The sequence below is a fragment of the Puccinia triticina genome, chromosome 8A (genome assembly GCF_026914185.1).
Source record: "Puccinia triticina chromosome 8A, complete sequence".
Classification (NCBI taxonomy): Eukaryota; Fungi; Basidiomycota; class Pucciniomycetes; order Pucciniales; family Pucciniaceae; genus Puccinia; species Puccinia triticina.
The window spans coordinates 2,522,804-2,541,141 of NC_070565.1; the positions used below are offsets into that span (position 1 = coordinate 2,522,804).

The window sequence follows — 18,338 nt, forward strand, 5'->3', positions numbered from 1 at the left end:
CCCCCCTCCAGCTCCGCCTTCTATTCAACCCAGCACGTCGCCGCCCTCTTCCCATCCTCCCCAATGCTCAGCCAGCTCTGCACCAACCTGACGCCTCTCCGCTGCCTGCTTGCTGCTTGTCTATGCCACGCTTGTTGCCGCCGCCTATCTCGCCAGCCACAACAGCTGTCTCTCCCCGCCGCCCTTGCCCTACTCATCACATCCCTCAGCCTTGCCACCATCATCATTGTCTTTCTGCTGCTCCTCAGACTCACCCGGATGCAGCTCGACGCCCCTGTCTACAAGCCCTCCAGCACGCCCTTCAGGCTGCCCTGTGTACTCCCCCTTGTTCTCCTCCTCCAAAACATAGCCTGGCTCAGCCTTTGTTGGCCTCCAGTCACTGGCCAGTAACCACCTCCATATCCTTGTCACCTCAGTTCCTTCCCCCTTGCCATTACTTGTTGACCTTGCCTGTAATCAGACTGACAAGCTCGTCGTCTCATTCACGCCCAACTTATCCTCAACCTCACCTCCGCCCGACCCCCTGGCTGCTTGCCTACTGTCCACGACTAGCCCTCAACTGAGCCCCCGGGCTCCTCGACGCCCTGGACGGCCACGCACAACCGCCAAGACGACCCCTTGTAACCTACAGACCCCAAGACAGCGCACCTGGCCACCTCAACGACACTTGGCTGTCCCAAGAGCGCCCTCCAGCCCATCCTAGCCTCCTCCATTCTGCTTGCCCTCCAACCTTGAAGCCAACCAACAGGCCCCAACCGTCCAAGCACAGCCCAATCTCCTGGAAGCCCCTCAGAGAAGGCTTGGCCACGCGGAACCCTCTTTTCCCTCTTGGATCCAAGCAACCGGAACGACCAGGAACAATGACCAACAGTCAGCGGCCCCTCCCTTTTCCGCTATTTGCCACGCCCCAAGCTCCTCAAGCAGCTGCTCACCCACAAGGGCCAACGACTGCCAGGGGACCATCCTCAAGCCCGTATGTTGCCACAACCCGCTCTTGCCTGCTTTCTCCTCCCATCTGCGCCTTTCAAGGGCCGGCCGACCCTGGAACGGCGCCCGCCAACCCCCCTTGGTCTCTACAACCACCAAAACACAACATGGCCCGGCCTTTGTTGGCTGGTGGTCTTTGCTTCGCCCCCCCTCCATCGACGACCCCCCAACACCCTCATTGCTGCCCTTTGCACCTGGCTTCCTCAAAAACTTCCTTGCCGCGGACACCCGCTCCGACGACTGCCCCCCAACCTCACCTCCTCTTTAATCTTGAAGGACCTACAACAAGCAGTCGCCGGTCCCTTTGTCCCTGGCCTCTCTCTTCAATCCGAGAGAGCCAAAGACCCTGTAGCTCCTCTCCTCACCGCCTCCTTTTCTCCCTCCCCAATTCCCCCTCCAATCTCCCATTGCTCGCCCCAAGACGCCTCAACGCCACTGCTGACCTCATCTCTTTCCTTCCCAACAACTTCCCAGACCTTCCCTCACTTCTGACAACCCCCAGTTCTCTCCGAGGACCACATATCTTCTCCAACAACTCCTCAGACTCCCCGATGATACCTGAGACCCCCCCCCCCACAACACCTGGGATCCCCATTGACCCCTCGCCCTTGAACCTCGCAACTGGCCCATACGGCCCCTCGCCCTTGAACCTCGCAACTGGCCATAAGGCCCCTTGCCCTCGTACCTTGAAACTGGCCCATACAGCCCCTTGCCCTTGAACCTCGCAACTGGCCATAAGGCCCCTTGCCCTCAAACCTTGCAACTGGCCCATATGGCCCCTTGCCCACAAACCTTGCAACTGGCCCATAAGGCCCCCTTGCCCTCAAACCTTGCAACTGGCCCATACGGCCCCTCACCCTTGAACCTCGCGTCTCCCACCCCCTTTCCAGTTTTCTCAGTCATTCCTACCGTTAATTTTCCCCTTCTTTATTCTCTTTTATAGGAGGGGAGACTGTAAGCTCCCTCCTTTGGGGTCTCACAAAGCTTTCAAAAAGAGTATCACAGAATCTAGTATTTAGCCAATCCTCCTTCCAAATCCTAGCCGGTAGAGATCTTGCCCTCTACATCTCTCCCGGCTAGGTAAGCCTTCCCCCTTTTTCCTCCTTCTCCTTCTGTTTCTAGTTGTACTTACAAGAGATCTTGCCCCCTACATCTCTCCCGGCTAGCCCTTGAAATCCAAAGCCCCACCGTTTGGAACTAGAACTTGTCTGCTCCGGCCCGTCCCAAGCGCCGTTTCCTCCTCTCTTCAGTGAAGCTCCGTTGCTGAGCTTACAATGTTGTGGGGGGAAAGGTCAGAGTACTCCTTCAGGGGTCGGCTTTCCGCCTTGTGTTCCGGGAAGGGCGTTGGGGAAGTCAATGCAACAGAGAAAGGGCGTTGGAGGGACTTGTTGACGCGGTAGTTGTAGATGTCAATCTTTGTCTGATTGCAGTGAAGGAGGCAATGGAGGATGGAAGGGGAGAGGTCAAATTGTTCAAGGAAATCCGTGCCAACAATGATCTCGTAGTCCCCGTCAATGGGGCCAATGCACAGCGGAACATTGTCAAAAGCCAGGCCCAATTTTGGATCATGGAGCGTGGCGGTCACAAAGTGTTGGAGGACAATCCAATCCCATGATTTGCCTTGAAGAACATTCCTTCCGAAAGCTTGCTCCCACTAACCGACACCAAGAAAATCATCCAAGAAGCCAACAAAGCCAAGCGCACAACCGCAAAGGAAGCTAAGTCCAGAGCTCTAGCCGCGAGCCTACCCGTGACGTCGGGCACAGACTCTCCCTCAGACACCGGTGGCCCCCCTAACCCCTCTGCTCATCCCTTGTCCGTCCAAACCTCCGCTCCCCAACCCCCCCTGCGTCCTCTTGCAGATCTCTGGAGTCTCCCACCGGCTATTGGCTTCCGCGGATTGTTGGGTACGTCCTTGTTCTCCGGAACCAAAGACAACGCCCCGGCCGTCCGAGCTTGGACGGTGACCCAATAGCCCCAGATCCAGATTCCTCCCCCCCCCCCCCCCCCCAACGGCCCCCCTGTACCCCCTAATCTCTGCCCCACTTGCTCTGCCTCCGCCGGGCCCCCAGCTGCCAGGTCCCATCTTGCCATCCTTTGTGAACCCCAACCCCACGCATCCGGTGGAAGAAATTGACCGCACAACCAGAGAGTCACCCCACCTACACCCTGGCTCTAGACCGCCACGCCTCTCCCCTAACCACTTAACAATGGCCAACCCTGCCGGCACATCGGACCCAACAGACCGGGACGCCTCAACCAACGACCAGATTGGAAGACCGACTGGTTTGGCGCCCGACAACAACACACTGGACCCCCCACAAGAACCGCCCAAACCCTTGTTGACCCCCAACCCCCTTGTGATGTTTGCTTAAATGCAGCAACTTACCCTCCAGATGCAACAAGCCAGCATGAAAGCCCAGCAAGCCGCAGAAGCACGAGCACGCGCAGCGCAGGAGTCAGCCGAGCTCCCGGCACACGAAGATGCGGAACGCTTTGCCCGTCTAGAAGAGGCCTTGATCCGCATGGCGACCAGATCGGTTACTCCACTGACCAAGACCACGCTTGACAGTGTCAGGAGGCGTATTGATCTCCAGCGTTTCTGAACGTCCAACGGGCCCGTCTTTGTTGGGCCGTACCATGAAATCAAGCCGTTTTTGACCTGGATCCACAGCGTCCAAATCTTCTTTGATACAAAGCGTGTCTTAAATGATGACAATAAGGTTTGCCTGACCAGAACCATGATCAAGGAGACAAATTTACTCTTGGTCTCACTACCAAGATGTATGAATTTGTGATGTTGTATATTGATAAATATAGCGTATATTGATCAATTTATATTGATCAATTTTTTGTTTTCTTTTTTATTATTCCTGTTGATACCTTTGTCTGTGTTCCATTTCTCCTTAATACTCTTCTATAATCTTTCTCCTTCCCCCTGTTTTAGCTTCAAGCCACAGGAATCTTTTTTTTTGCCTGATAAAATTCATGAATTTCTACATACACCATTCAATTCTTCCTGAAAATGCAAGTTTTAGGATTAATCCAGGGTAGCTGAGGGGTCTCAATTTTTTTTTCTTTTTTTTACATCAACAATTGATGTTATCAGAAGTCTCCAAATCTACTTTTGTTCAAAAAAGGAAAAACATTGACCCCTGACCTCTCTCATGATACCATCCTGCACTCATTCTTAACTTGGTTGGTTGAACTTCCTGAAGATATTGCATATCATACTTGGAGTACTACTAGTACATGCATAGAAGACCTTTTTGAAATTGATTTACCATGGTTTAGCATATTTTTGTCAGGTTCTTTTTTTTATCTACTTTTGTTATCAACCGCAGATTGATGAGGAATATTTGCTCAGAAAATTTCAGTGGGAAATTTTTCTGCATATAAAACCCAGAAATATTATATTTGGGGTCACATCCCTTATGCAGCAGCTATAATCTGTTCAGTTGCCAAATAGCACTACTTTGGTCGTTTCTTGGTGTCTCTCCGACTATATCTCATCCCAGCCTGGTAATTCTTCCAAGATATTGGTACCAAAATGTTTACAAGCACACAAAGATTCATATTGAACCTTTGCTGACCACAAAACTCCCAAATGTAGCAGCTACAGTCTGATCAGTTTCCAAATATCACTACTTTGGTAGTTTCTGGGTGTTTCTGCCACTATATCTCATCCCAGCATGGGAATTCTTGTGAGCCTGAGTCTCTATAGTGGTAGCAGGACGCAAGAAATGGGGGGCAATAGTTGGATTTCTTGGGATAAAGAAAATACAACTATAAGAGAGAGAGAGAAAGAGGAAAGAGAAAACAGAGCAGGATCAAGATGAAGAGAAGTACTAGGTTATTCTAGTGGGAATGCACGTCCACTGGCAATGCTACTCTTCAGAAGAGTGCTGCTAATCTGTGCTAAGAAGTGCTACAGCTTCCTCTCAGGAGGGTATCTGGATTAGATAAGTTTAATCCAGCCACAATTTTTTAGCTTCCTTCTGGATAGTCAAGGTTCTTAAAGGGAAACCTGAGGAACAGCCCTGTAACCTAAATTTGAGGCAAAGGCCTAATGATAAGAAGGGACAGCCCTGTGATCAAGATGGAGGCAAAGGCCTGTAGATTTGGAGGGACAGCCCTGTGATCAAGATGAAGACAAAACCAGCAGAAAGAGAAGATCAAGCAAGACACAGAGTTGTACCTCTGAGATAAACAAGGTTTAGTGAAAGAGGTTACTTACTGTCAATATCCTAGGCGCCTGTGACGGTAGGTATACTGGGAGTGTTGTAAGCTCTTTGGTGGTGATCCTGGGGTTATCTGGGTGGTGGTTCTGGTGTGCTGAAGGCTGTGGATCCTCCAGCTGCATGGGGGATCCTGACTTCAAAAATTTTCAAAGTTGGATGACATAATCACAAATGTACATGTCGTTGGGAGCGCTCAGGCGCGACTGCACGGCGCTGCTGCGCATGTGTGTCACAAACCACAAACTCTATGAAGGAGTAGAGATATTGTAAATTGATAAGTGTACACTATGGTCAAAATTGCATGGGAAATCAGAATCTGAAGTCAAAACAACATCAATTCTTAAGGTTAAAAAGATATAAACACATTTAGGTATAAAATGGAGAAAAAGGCAGTTTTGGGTCAACTGCATTGACTCTAAGTCTGACAATCCTTTTGCCATATGGTTACCAAAATGTTGAAAAGCCCCCAAAGTTTCATTATGTACCTTTGCTGCCCACAAAACCCCCAAATGTAGCAGCTACAGTCTGATCAGTTTCCAAATATCACTACTTTGGTAGTTTCTGGGTGTTTCTGCCACTATATCTCATCACAGCGTGGGAATTTATCTGCCATATGGTTACCAAAATGTTTAAAAGAGTCCAAAATTTCATTACATACCTTTGTTCACCACAAAACCCCCAAATGTAGCAGCTATAGTCTGCTGTGAGAGGCCCGCAGGGTCTCTTTATTGACAGGAGGTCTCACTTCATGCAAGGTGCTTTGTGCCGCGCCCCCCGGCAGGCAAGGGACTTGTAAGTTTGCATGCCGTTGGTGTTGTTGCCATGACTGTGTTGGTGGGGTTGTGAGTACATTCCAACTCAAAGCCAAAATCCCGCGGGGACTCAGCTATATAAGGATGAGGTCTGACCAGTCTTTTTGTCCCCCTGGGCGCATCTTTTTTGTTTGCAATTCCAGCTGGCAGTGCGTCTCACGCTCTCCTGCTGCTGCATATGCATTTGCACAGCCTGGGGGGTTAAATAGCTGGCCCCCCACTAAGCAGATTGCCACAGCGCTGCTGGGGGCCTTCCTTACATACTGTTTGACCAATCCGGTGAGTTGGACGGCAGTATGGGCCTGGGTGCAGCAGCTTGGGCTGGTGTTGGGCTAGATTGCTGGTTGATATTTTATTTCTAATTTTCAATGTAATTTATCCTGTCACAATAATTTTCATTCATGTATTTATTTAGTGTGGAAAACCTCACAATTTGCACCAGGAAAATAAAATAGTCAGTTGATGAAAAGTGACATTACACCAGCTCCAGCCAGCTACCCACCATCTATCCAACATCTTTCCACTATCTACCCCAATCTCCCAACCATCTCCTCAACTTCCAAAATTTAACAAGGAGTTCCTGTTCAGTTTTTGATGAGCCCAACTGATCCTCAGTTCTGTCCAGCTGATACTCAGATTTGGTATCCAGCTCATACTCAGCTTTTCTGCCCAGCTCATACTCAGCTTTTTCACATAGCTCACTCTCAGAATTGGAATAAAGCCTTTTGACCAGTCCTTGCCCAGGTGATGCTCAGTTTTGTACTAGTCCTGGCGCAGCTGATGCTCAGCTTTGTATCAGTCCTTGCTCAGACTTCTCCTAGTCCTGTCCCAGCTGATGCTCAGCTTTGGCCCAGTCCTGGGCCAGCTGGCCAGCTGATGCTCAGCTTGCTGAGTATCAGCTGAGCCAGGCCAGGGAAAAAGATGGGAATCAGCTTGGACAGGATCAGAGCTGAAAATCAGCTAGGCTAGGGCCAAAGATCAGTATCAGCTGAGCCACAGCCAAGGCTGAGCATCAGCTGTGCCAGGGAAAAAACTGAGCATCAGCTGAGCCAGGGTAAAAGCTGAGCATCAGCTGGGCCAGGGCCAAAGCTGAGCATCAGCTGGGCCAGGGCCAAAGCTGAGCATCAGCTGGGCCAGGGCCAAAGCTGAGCATCAGCTGGGCCAGGGCCAAAGCTGAGCATCAGCTGGGCCAGGGCCAAAGCTGAGCATCAGCTGGGCCAGGGCCAAAGCTGAGCATCATCTGGTTTTTTCACATTCAGTGCTTTGATCCTGACACCTATCATGTGAGCCCCAGATTTGCTGGTGGAGAGGAGCAGTATTGGAGCAGTGTTGGAGCTGAAAACAAAGCTGTGTCATGTCACTTGCAATCAAGTGACTATTTTATTTCCTAGTGTTGTTTGTACTTTTTTGTCTTGTGGGGAAACCGCTGTCATTTTTTTTTGTAAATTTTGTTTTTTGTAGGGGAAACCCTTGAATTTTTTTTCCCACAAAACTGAAGTTTTAATACACTTGGATGAAAAACTAAACAAGTGAAGAAGAGCCAAAAAAAAAACCAGAAAATTTGATAAAAAAGGGGATCTTCAGTTAACAACTTATCGAAGCTGAGCTGTTTTTTTTTTTTTTTGGTTGAGTTATATTTGAATTGTCAACTGGTATAACAGCCCTCCTCCAATCTTAAATAAAAAATATCATTCAATCATAAGATCTTCAAATGTTCTCCTCCACGCCACCAAAGAAAATCTAATCATACAAACAGAATTAAACAAAGACAAAAGGACAAAAAAATAATAATGAGGACAAGAAGGCTGTGGGAAGATGAGAATATGCAATTATTATGGCAAATCAATGGATATTTTTTTTTCAAGGACTGCAGATTGATGGAAAGAAAAGACTTTTGTGTCTTTCAGTCTGTGATTGAGCCCACCAGTCAAAGCACAACAGATCTAAGCGGAAAATTCACTTTCCCTGCTCAATGACTCACCAAAAGGATGTGCAATTCAAAAAAGGGAAGCATTGGACTACACAGCACATCTGAAGACAGTGATTCAGGTACATTGACTAAGAGCAAGATACCAAGGAAGGAAAAAAAGAAGTAGGGCTAACATTCGTACATAGATATTTATTGATAAGATGCTTCTATTGTTGGTGGCTCTGCATGAGCAAAACACACCCAAGTGTGAAGTCAGGCAGAATTAGGAGAAGATCAAGGAAAAAAGGCCCGGGATTGGAGGAAAAATAGTGTTCAGTACTTTGTTGAGGCGTTGCTTGAGAGGTCTTGTGTGGATCATGACCATGGATATTATTATCTATTGATTCCTCAAATTTACAGAAGCTTACAATGGGAGTGAGGGAGAAAGCAGGAATCTTGAAGTAACAAGAGAAAGCTGGTTTTCAAACTGTTTTATGAACAAGTCATCTTTGGTGCCAAAGAACCTCTTAGGTTTGCAGCTTGAGAACCCAGCAAGAAAAAAGCTGTCAGAAATGGGATAATCTTCAGTGCCGACAGCAAGGATCATCATGGATGTATAGGGGTCCAAGAGGCTGTTGAGCTTGGGCTGCAAGGCATCCTGTCCAGCCTCTTTGACTGAAGGGTTTTGGTAGAGCAGGCCACCCATGCCTGCTCTCAAAACCCGCGGATGCAGGCCTGGTTCTAGCTTGGGCACTGGGAGGGAGATGCTGCAGCTGGAGATTATGATCATGCGGCCAAGATTTTAGGATCCCTTGTAGGGCGCAACAGCCATCAGATAGACGGACGAGAGCTTTAAGGTCACAGTGAGCAGTTTTGTGGCCAAGTTTTGTATCTCTGGGTTTGCTGCTGCATTGAAATCCACAAGGATAAGATTGGATAATCAACCTCAGAAAGAAAATTTGTGGCCGCAAGGAATTGGATACATTTGGGTACCTCCGCTGGTGCCAACAATTAGCTTGTAGTAGAAATTGATCAGCTTTTCCCAATAGGTCAGCGGCATCCCTCTCAATGGGCCTGACAAGCAAGCAGTTAGCAGGATTTAATTAAAGTGTGGGAGCTGTTGAAATGGGACTGCTGGGCAAGGCTGAGATGGTGGTTGAAGCTGCCAAGGTAAAGCGGCACTGGCACTGGTTGGGAAGCAAACGGTGCAGCGGTGACTGGTCTTGTTGGTCGCGTGAGACATGGAGGGTAATGGGAGAGGCACTGCCTTTGTCTTGGCAACAGTTGTGAGGAAGGCAAAGAGGCAAGCGGCAAGCTGGAGGGCGTTGGAGCCTATAAATAGTGGGCCTGGGTAATCAGCTGTAGCCTAAGGCAACTTCTCCAGCTGTCATTCCAGCTGGAGGGTTGTTCTCCTCTAGAGATGGCCAGTGGGTATCTGGTGGCGGTACCCGGCACCCGTTGGCGGGTACCCGCCACTGCCCTTTGAGTACCTGTTGGCAGGTTCCGTGTACGAGTTGGGGTATGCAATTTGGGCCAGAAAATCACCGGGTACCAAACAGGTACCCGCCAATGTCAGCAGTGGATGGCTGGCCATCGAGTGGGGTACACACCCCGCTTGATGACCGGGCATCAAGCGGAGTACACGCCCCGCTTGATGACCGGACATCAAGCGGAGTACACACCCCGCTTGATGACCGGACATCAAGCGGGATACACATCTTACTCAATAGCCGGTGCACTCCATGACTAGCCATTGAGTGGGATGCGCACTCAATGACCATTGACCGGTCACCAAGTACACACCCCGCTCAATGAACGGTCATTGAGTGGAGTACACACCCTCAATGACCGGCCATTGTTGAGCAGAGTACACACCTCCACATCCCAGGCAATGACCGGACATCGAGTGGGGTGATGACAATGGCCGGCCACTGAGCGGGGTGTGTACTTTGCTTGATGACCGGCCTACACCCCCACTCAATGGCTGGTCATCGGGTTGGGTGCGCATCCCACTTGATGGCCGGTCATTGAGTGGGATGTGCACCCTACTCAATGTGCGGTCATCAAGAGGGGTGTGTACATACCTCACTCAATTGGTCACCAGTGTGGTACCCGCGGTACCCGCCTCAAGTACCGCCGGTACCTGTCGGCCGGTGCCGTGTCCCAGTCCAGGTGTCCAAAATTGGAGAAATTCACAGCAAGTACCCGCACCCGTTGCGGGTACCCGGACCTGTTTGGCCATCTCTACTTACAATCAGGTAGTTGCTTGCCAAATTTCTCCTCAACACAACCATGCAGGCTTTCCTGTTCTGACAATCATGTGCTCCCTGTACCCATCATACTACAGCCACTCTCAGAAAAACTTTTGATGTCAGCCTACGTGATGCCAAGGATATTATCCTTCTAGCTACACGTGGTGCAAAGCAAAAGATTAGAGTTATAAAACTCTAAGACAAGGTTATAAGGGTTAATTCCAACGTAATTGTTGGGAATTATGGCGTAAGAATAAGGCAATTTGGGCCAATTTGGGCCAATTTGACGTAATAAAATGAATATAATCAATTTTAAAGAGGGGCCTGATAAATCAGGGGTGTTTAATCCCTCTAGAATGAAGATCTGGGGCCTGTAAACAGGGGTGTTTTAAATCCCAGAAAGAAATAGCGGAGAATCTCAAGAGAAGGGGCTTAAACTTACTAGTATAAGACCCTAGGGGCACTTGAGGTTCTTCAGGCAAGAAGTTGGGCAGTTGGAGGCGCTCAGAAGTGGTAATCTTGAGGGCAGGGTGGTTACTGGACAGCTTCAGGGCGGAAATTGGGGCTAAAAATCACGAAAGTAGGTATTTTACCTGGCAAATCACAGGCTAATGAGGCTGTTGAAGGCGGGTAAAATTCTAGTAGGTAATGTAAAGCTGGGGAATCTCCTTTTGGGCGGAGAAAGGGCCCTTTATATAGCCTAGGCAGGCCTCCAGGGGCGCCCAGGGGACATGGGGACACTTGTGGGCGCATTCTGAGGCAATTTGGTTGCGCTAGAAGGCGCTGTGGGTCGTGGAACCTTGGGGCTTGGATACAAGGGTTGCCAAGGACCTTTTACAGAGGTTCTGCGTGATTTTACACGTGCCTTACACGTCATGGGGGCTGGTTTGGGGGTTCTGTGACGCTCATTTCCGTGAAAATGTGCCACAGAAGGTACTAGAACTGGCTTCTGTGTACTAGTACACGTGTAAGCAGTGCTTTATACATGTTCTGGAGGCGCTTATTGATTGCCCCAGTTCATTTGACCCCTTCTACATATTTACTACACTTGTAATTTACGTGTAGTGAGGCTTGGGAGAAGCTGGGGCGCTTTCTAGTGTCCCCTGTGCACGCTGCAAGAGCTCTTTTCAGTCTAGAATGTTTTTATATTGAATGACGTGGTAATTACATCTTGTTTGGTGATTAATTACATGTGTACAAGCCCTATAACACATGTAATATTGTTATTGGGGCGTATTCTGGCCCATTCTTACTTATTGGTAACCTGAGCGCTTTGGTTGCGGGCTAGTTTATGCATTATGCATATATTTACACTAGGAGCGCGGGCTTGAGCTCTAGGCAACAAAGCACGCGGGCTTGGGTGCGCCACGCAACAAATAAAGCTATCTTTTGAACTGTACACAACACCTCAGTTACGTCACTGAAAATGGTTGTAAATATATGTACTTATATATATATGTGCATACAAGTGCATCCACGCGGGGCGTGATGCACTTGCGTAAACTTTGAAGTTAGTTTACACAAGGAAGGGATAATAATTAAGGGTACTTGTAAGTGAGGTACCCTAGGTTATTTTACCCGTAGAATCAGAATCTTTGATCACAATATTTTACTTATTAATTACACAAAGCTAAGTAATTAATTATTTATAAGTGTTTTTAATGTTTTTTGCGTAGTTTTACATATGTAAGAGTAATAATGTCTCTTTCATATGTAAAACTACTTTTCATATTTTATTTGTATATTTTTATGTCACGGTGGCTCTGCCATAGTAGCGAGCTGACATTTGACAAGCTTGCCTGAATCAAAGAATCATATCCAGACCTTTGATTTCCCAACTGAGCAACATCTGGTCAGTCAGCATCCCAACAAATCAACCCAATGTCCTTGGATGTTACTGAAGGCTGTTCAGGTACTTTGGAAAAACCGGAAGATGACCATCCTCACCTGGAGACCAACGACTTCAATCAAGAACATCTGGCTTATAGTGGTGACCCAATTGATGATCACTATAGCAACCCAGACATTGGTTATTCAAAGAGACCACTGGGCATCAGCAGATCTCTATGATGATGCCACAGCGGACAATGCATCTGGCAAATTTGTAATTGAAATCAACCAAGATGATGTAAATGGGATTGGTGATCAATTTGATGTTGGTACTGGTGCCAAAGGTCCCTCTCCCTCATGTCTGTTTCTGCAACCACCTTGGAGTTGCTTGAATTTTAGTTTGTCTGCGGAACAATACACTGACTATAAAACAGACAAGTTTGTATCATTGAGACCAACCCACAGCCATACACTGTATGGCTCCTTTGGTCTGTCTTTACCTGACAGATTGCCTGATGAAGACAGTTGCTCAGCAGATGAGGGAACAAGGCCAACAAGCACCCGGCATCATCAATGTTAGAGAACGGAAACATGCCTGGAAAATCCTTACCTGACCGCTCCCAGCTTGAACAACATTCACCGCCAGCCAGCTTCCAACATGTACAATCTGTTTCTCAAAAGTTCCCCCCCCCCCCCCCCCCCCCACTCAATGTGAATCCCTTTCCTGAATCCTACTTTCCTCATTGGCATTCACCTTCCCTGCTCCCTGAAGATGATCCTCCCAAATCCAATGATCAAACTTACTCTTAAATCAACCGGTACAACAATAAAAACTACATTCCTGAAAACAACTATGACTATCACTCTAACTTAGAAATTGATAATTACACTAGTGAAGATCTTAACAATTACAGTAATGACCAAGTTGAAAATTTTGAAGATCACCAATTTGGCTATGAGACTGTTTGTGATGTGCATGCTGAAGATTACTAGTTTTTCTTTCATTTTCCTCATCTCTTGGCCTTTTTTTCCTTCTCTACTTTTGTTGTTGAAGCCAAAAGGGGCTATGCAACCACGCGTTGCCACAGTTGTGGTATCTTCCTCATCCCAGATGTGAGTCCGGGCTGAGAGCTTGTCAATCCATACCATCTTGTGTCTCTGAGTCCCTGTGCCACAACAAGGGGGCCTAACAGCATGGAACAACAAAAACTAGACATGTAAAATGATAGTAGACAGGGACAGGAAATGGGACAGGGAACAGTGACAGGAACTTGGAACAGGGACAAGAACAAGGGACAGGAAAAGCAACTGGAACTAGGAACAGGAACTGGGAATGAGACATGGACTGGGGACAGAACCATAAAATAAAGAAATTGAGTGGACTAAAAAGCTCAAATTCTGACACTGGCAACAGTTTCTCAAGTTTTTTTAAGTGTAAGCATGTCTCTGCCATATTTGCTTATGGTTTGATGTCTATGCATTTATGATTGCAATTTTGCAGACTTAGGCCCCGTTTGGAGCCAATATAAACATAGGTGATATAATCATTTGTAAATTCAATAAAAAATACAAAACTCAACATAAAGAATCCATTTTTTTAGGAAACCTACAGTACTGGTCTCATCAACTATGAAGTCAGATTTAACTGATTCAGCCATCTTCAGCACCATAATACCATTATATTGCTTTGTTTTGGTCAAAAGCAAAATAATGGTACTACAGTACTGAATATGGCTGAATCAGTTGAATCTGACTTCATAATTGAAGAGACCAGTATTGTAGGCTGCCTAGAAAAAATATTTGGAGGCTTTATGTTGAATTTTGTAGTTTTCATTGAATTAACCAATGATTATATCACCTATATTTATATTGGCTCCAAACAAAGCCTTACTGTATATGTTTTGCAAATTTCTAAATATTGCAATCAGTACCCCGGTACCTGCTGCATTTCTGGGTCCATCTGGCTTTATTTTCTAAAAACAGACACTCATACCCTTACCCAGTATCAGTGCTACTTTCAGTTATTTTTTGCAGTTTTTTTGTATCTCATGCCTTGATATCATCAAAAAAAAATTTAAAGGGAGGTGAAAATATTTCTATTTCTTTCTCCTTGCCTTTCTTCTTCTGCAACATACTTTTCCTCTTATTTCCCACTTGGATCCCTTGTTCCAGAATCCACTTCATGTTGAGCAGTCAAATTTTGATGTTGTGCTCAGCATTTGAGCATGGCTGGTAGCATCTGGTATCAGCAGTTTCTGTGCCACATCTTTCACCTCCCACCATGGCTACCACTGTGAAAAAAAAAACTCAAGAAACCGCTGCCAGTTGACATGCAATATGACAAAGGCGCCTGTAATATTGCATGTCAACTGGCAGCAGTTTCTTGATTTCTTTTCACAGTGTACCATGTCACAAGTATTCTCCTGCTCCCCTGATTCTAATGGTGGTTATAACCTGCACAATACCCCCACACTTGGCCAGCCCACCTTGTCCACTCAACCTGACAAGACAAAGACCCCACACCTTCCTGCTTACAACAATTGTGCACATTCTGGCTGCTGCAAATGTGTGGGGGTAGCTCCCAATATTTTGAAATCAAGAGGCACAATGCCTGACCCAACACATACCCACTGCCGCCAATTCTTCATGGCTGACAAGACCAAATTTTTTCTAGGAGTGAGCCAAAGCACAGTCCTTTTCTAGGAGTGTGCCAAAGCAAAGTCCTTTTCCAGGAGTTTGCCAAAGCACAGTCCTTTTCTAGGAGTGTGCCAAAGCACAGTCCTTTTCTAGGAGTGTGCCAAAGCACAGTCCTTTTCTAGGAGTGTGCCAAAGCACAGTCCTTTTCTAGGAGTGTGCCAAAGCACACTCCTTTTCTAGGAGTGTGCCAAAGCACACTCCTTTTCTAGGAGTGTGCCAAAGCACACTCCTTTTCTAGGAGTGTGCCAAAGCACACTCCTTTTCTAGGAGTGTGCCAAAGCACACTCCTTTTCTAGGAGTGTGCCAAAGCACACTCCTTTTCTAGGAGTTTGCCAAAGCACAGTCCTTTTCTAGGAGTGTGCCAAAGCACAGTCCTTTTCTAGGAGTGTGCCAAAGCACAGTCCTTTTCTAGGAGTGTGCCAAAGCACACTCCTTTTCTAGGAGTGTGCCAAAGCACACTCCTTTTCTAGGAGTGTGCCAAAGCACACTCCTTTTCTAGGAGTGTGCCAAAGCACACTCCTTTTCTAGGAGTGTGCCAAAGCACACTCCTTTTCTAGGAGTGTGCCAAAGCACACTCCTTTTCTAGGAGTGTGCCAAAGCACACTCCTTTTCGAGGAGTGTGCCAAAGCACACTCCTTTTCTAGGAGTGTGCCAAAGCACACTACTTTTCTAGGAGTGTGCCAAAGCACACTCCTTTTCTAGGAGTGTGCCAAAGCACACTCCTTTTCTAGGAGTGTGCCAAAGCACACTCCTTTTCTAGGAGTGTGCCAAAGCACACTCCTTTTCTAGGACTGTGCCAAAGCACACTCCTTTTCTAGGACTTTGCCAAAGCACACTCCTTTTCTAGGACTGTGCCAAAGCACACTCCTTTTCTCCAATGTCAGCAGTGGTGATACCAATACTAAGTCTTCTGGCTACACCAGCTGCAAGAAATACCAAATGGTATTTGGAGGATGAGATAATAGCACGGTTTCTGATATAGAGTACCGGCAAAAACAGAGATAATACAAATTTTATCTTATTTTACAAGGGGCACTGCGGAGATAGATTTTGAGCTTCAGACAAAACTGACAAGATGACGGTGTATGCTGGACGAGTTATGAAGTCAAATAGGTACAGAGAAGTGTTTGTTAGTAGGGTTGTGTGAAGATGTCTTTTTTCTGTAGCAGGAAAAGTTCTTGTCTTATATAGCCCACCGTCAGGGTCTTTCTTTGCCCTAATAATCCACGTTTCTAGGGTTAGTCCTAGACTTTACGGGAGCTCATCTTCCTGTTTTAGCATTTGTTACAAAGATGAGCTCCTCTCTCAACGGGGGTCTGTTTTATGTACTAAGATGAGCGCTTTGTTCTTGTTACAGCAACTCTCTTTGCAAATGCTTATTTTTTGAACATCTTTGTTATAGTATTCATTGGTCATAGTTGCACGTTTTACCAGCGTAAGTTTAGAATTGGTCTGCGGTTTTATTTGTAGTAGGATTTTAAGCGCAATAATATTCACAGACCTTTCTTTGTATTTTCATGGATTATATTTTTGTATTTTTATGCCTCCTTTTTATTACTTTTTATAAGGAGGCGCTTTTTGTCTATTTTATGCTTAGATTTTTTGTACACTTCAAATGAAGCTCTTTTTATATTTTTATTGTTCAGCTAGCTCTGATACAGTAACTAGCTGACAGCCAAAGCACACTCCTTTTCTGGGAGTGTGCCAAAGCACACTCTTTTGCCAAAGCCCCCTTGGTTACAGGAGTGTGCCAAATCACCCTCTGTTACAGGAGTTTGCCAAAGTACCCTCTGTTACAGGAGTTTGCCAAAGCACATGGGGAAAACGTTTTCAAAACAAATTGAATGGTCCTTACCATGTTTTTCAACAGCTGCGGGCAAGTCCTATGAGTTAGAAGAGTTAAACAGTGCAGTGATAGCTAGAAAATATGCAGCAACTTGTGTCAAAACCTTTTACACTTGCAAAGAGAAAGAAAAGAAATTGTTTAGTGCTCTGATTGCCTTGGTAAACCAGGCTAGTGCACATGTATTGACCTACACTGCCAGTTCCCAAAGACAAAGCCAAAGCCAATCCTGACCTGCTCGCCACGGGGGTAGATCTACATGGGGTTTACTTCTTGATTTTATCAAGAGGGGAGTAAATATTGTTCTACAAAATATCAAACCAATGAACATCCAATCAAAAGAAACAAAAATTATTAGCATCAAACATCTTAAAGAAAAAAAGAACCAGAAGCTATATGTACTTTTGATAATGAATCAAAAATATCCTCATAGGAATGTTTACTTACTGGTTAACCCAATGGGGCCTTTGAAGAGATCAATGAACCTCTCTGTTTTAGGTGGATCCTGCTCTTGAGAGATTGAATTACTGGTGTGGTCTAGCACACTCTGTTGCAGGAGTGTGCTAAAGCACACTCTGTGGCAGGAGTGTGCCAAAGCACACTGTGTGGCAGGAGTGTGCCAAAGCACACTGTGTGGCAGGAGTGTGCCAAAGCACACTCTGTGGCAGGAGTGTGCCAAAGCACACTCTGTGGCAGGAGTGTGCCAAAGCACACTCTGTGGCAGGAGTGTGCCAAAGCACACTCTGTGGCAGGAGTGTGCCAAAGCACACTCTGTGGCAGGAGTGTGCCAAAGCACACTCTGTGGCAGGAGTGTGCCCAAGCACACTCCATGGCAAGAGTGTGCCAAATCACACTCTCTTGAAGGAGTGTGCCAAAGCACACTCTGTCACAGAAGTGTGCCAAAGCACACTCTTTCACAGAAGTGTGCCAAAGCATACTCCATTGCAGGAGTTATAAGCGGCGTGTGGTTTGGCACACTCCTGTAATTTAGGGTGCTTTGGCACACTCCTATAACAGAGGATGCTTTGGCAAACTCCTGTAACGGAGGGTGCTTTGGGACACTCCTGTAACGGAGGGTGCTTTGGTACACTCCTGTAATGGAGGGTGCTTTGGCACACTCCTGTAATGGAGGGTGCTTTGGCACACTCCTGTAATGGAGGGTGCTTTGGCACACTCCTGTAATGGAGGGTGCTTTGGCACACTCCTGTAATGGAGGGTGCTTTGGCACACTCCTGTAATGGAGGGTGCTTTGGCACACTCCTGTAATGGAGGGTGCTTTGGCACACTCCTGTAATGGAGGGTGCTTTGGCACACTCCTGTAATGGAGGGTGCTTTGGCACACTCCTGTAATGGAGGGTGCTTTGGCACACTCCTGTAATGGAGGGTGCTTTGGCACACTCCTGTAATGGAGGGTGCTTTGGCACACTCCTGTAATGGAGGGTGCTTTGGCACACTCCTGTAATGGAGGGTGCTTTGGCACACTCCTGTAATGGAGGGTGCTTTGGCACACTCCTGTAATGGAGGGTGCTTTGGCACACTCCTGTAATGGAGGGTGCTTTGGCACACTCCTGTAATGGAGGGTACTTTGGCACACTCCTGTCACGGAGGGAGCCTTGGCACACTCCTGTAACGGAGGGTGCTTTGGCACAGTCCTGTAACGGATGGTGCTTTGGTACACTACTTTAAAAGAGGGTGCTTTGGCACACTCCTGTAACAGAGGGTGCTTTGGCACACCTAGAAATTAAAGAATGTGGCTGGTACCCGGGA

The 18,338-nt window shown here is 47.0% G+C and overlaps 1 protein-coding gene across 1 annotated transcript in view; it reads right to left on the minus strand.

Annotated features, from left to right (window-relative positions):
- Positions 1–9,009, minus strand: part of PtA15_8A224 (uncharacterized protein) — a gene marked incomplete at both ends in the record, with an annotated part of 78,470 nt that extends 69,461 nt beyond the window's left edge. Inside the window, 3 exons of the mRNA XM_053171631.1 lie at positions 8,378–8,722; positions 8,795–8,855; positions 8,943–9,009. Coding sequence (XP_053022875.1) covers positions 8,378–8,722; positions 8,795–8,855; positions 8,943–9,009 — 473 coding nt within the window. The remainder of the gene's footprint in view (positions 1–8,377; positions 8,723–8,794; positions 8,856–8,942) is intronic.
- Between the last annotated feature and the right edge of the window lie 9,329 nt (positions 9,010–18,338).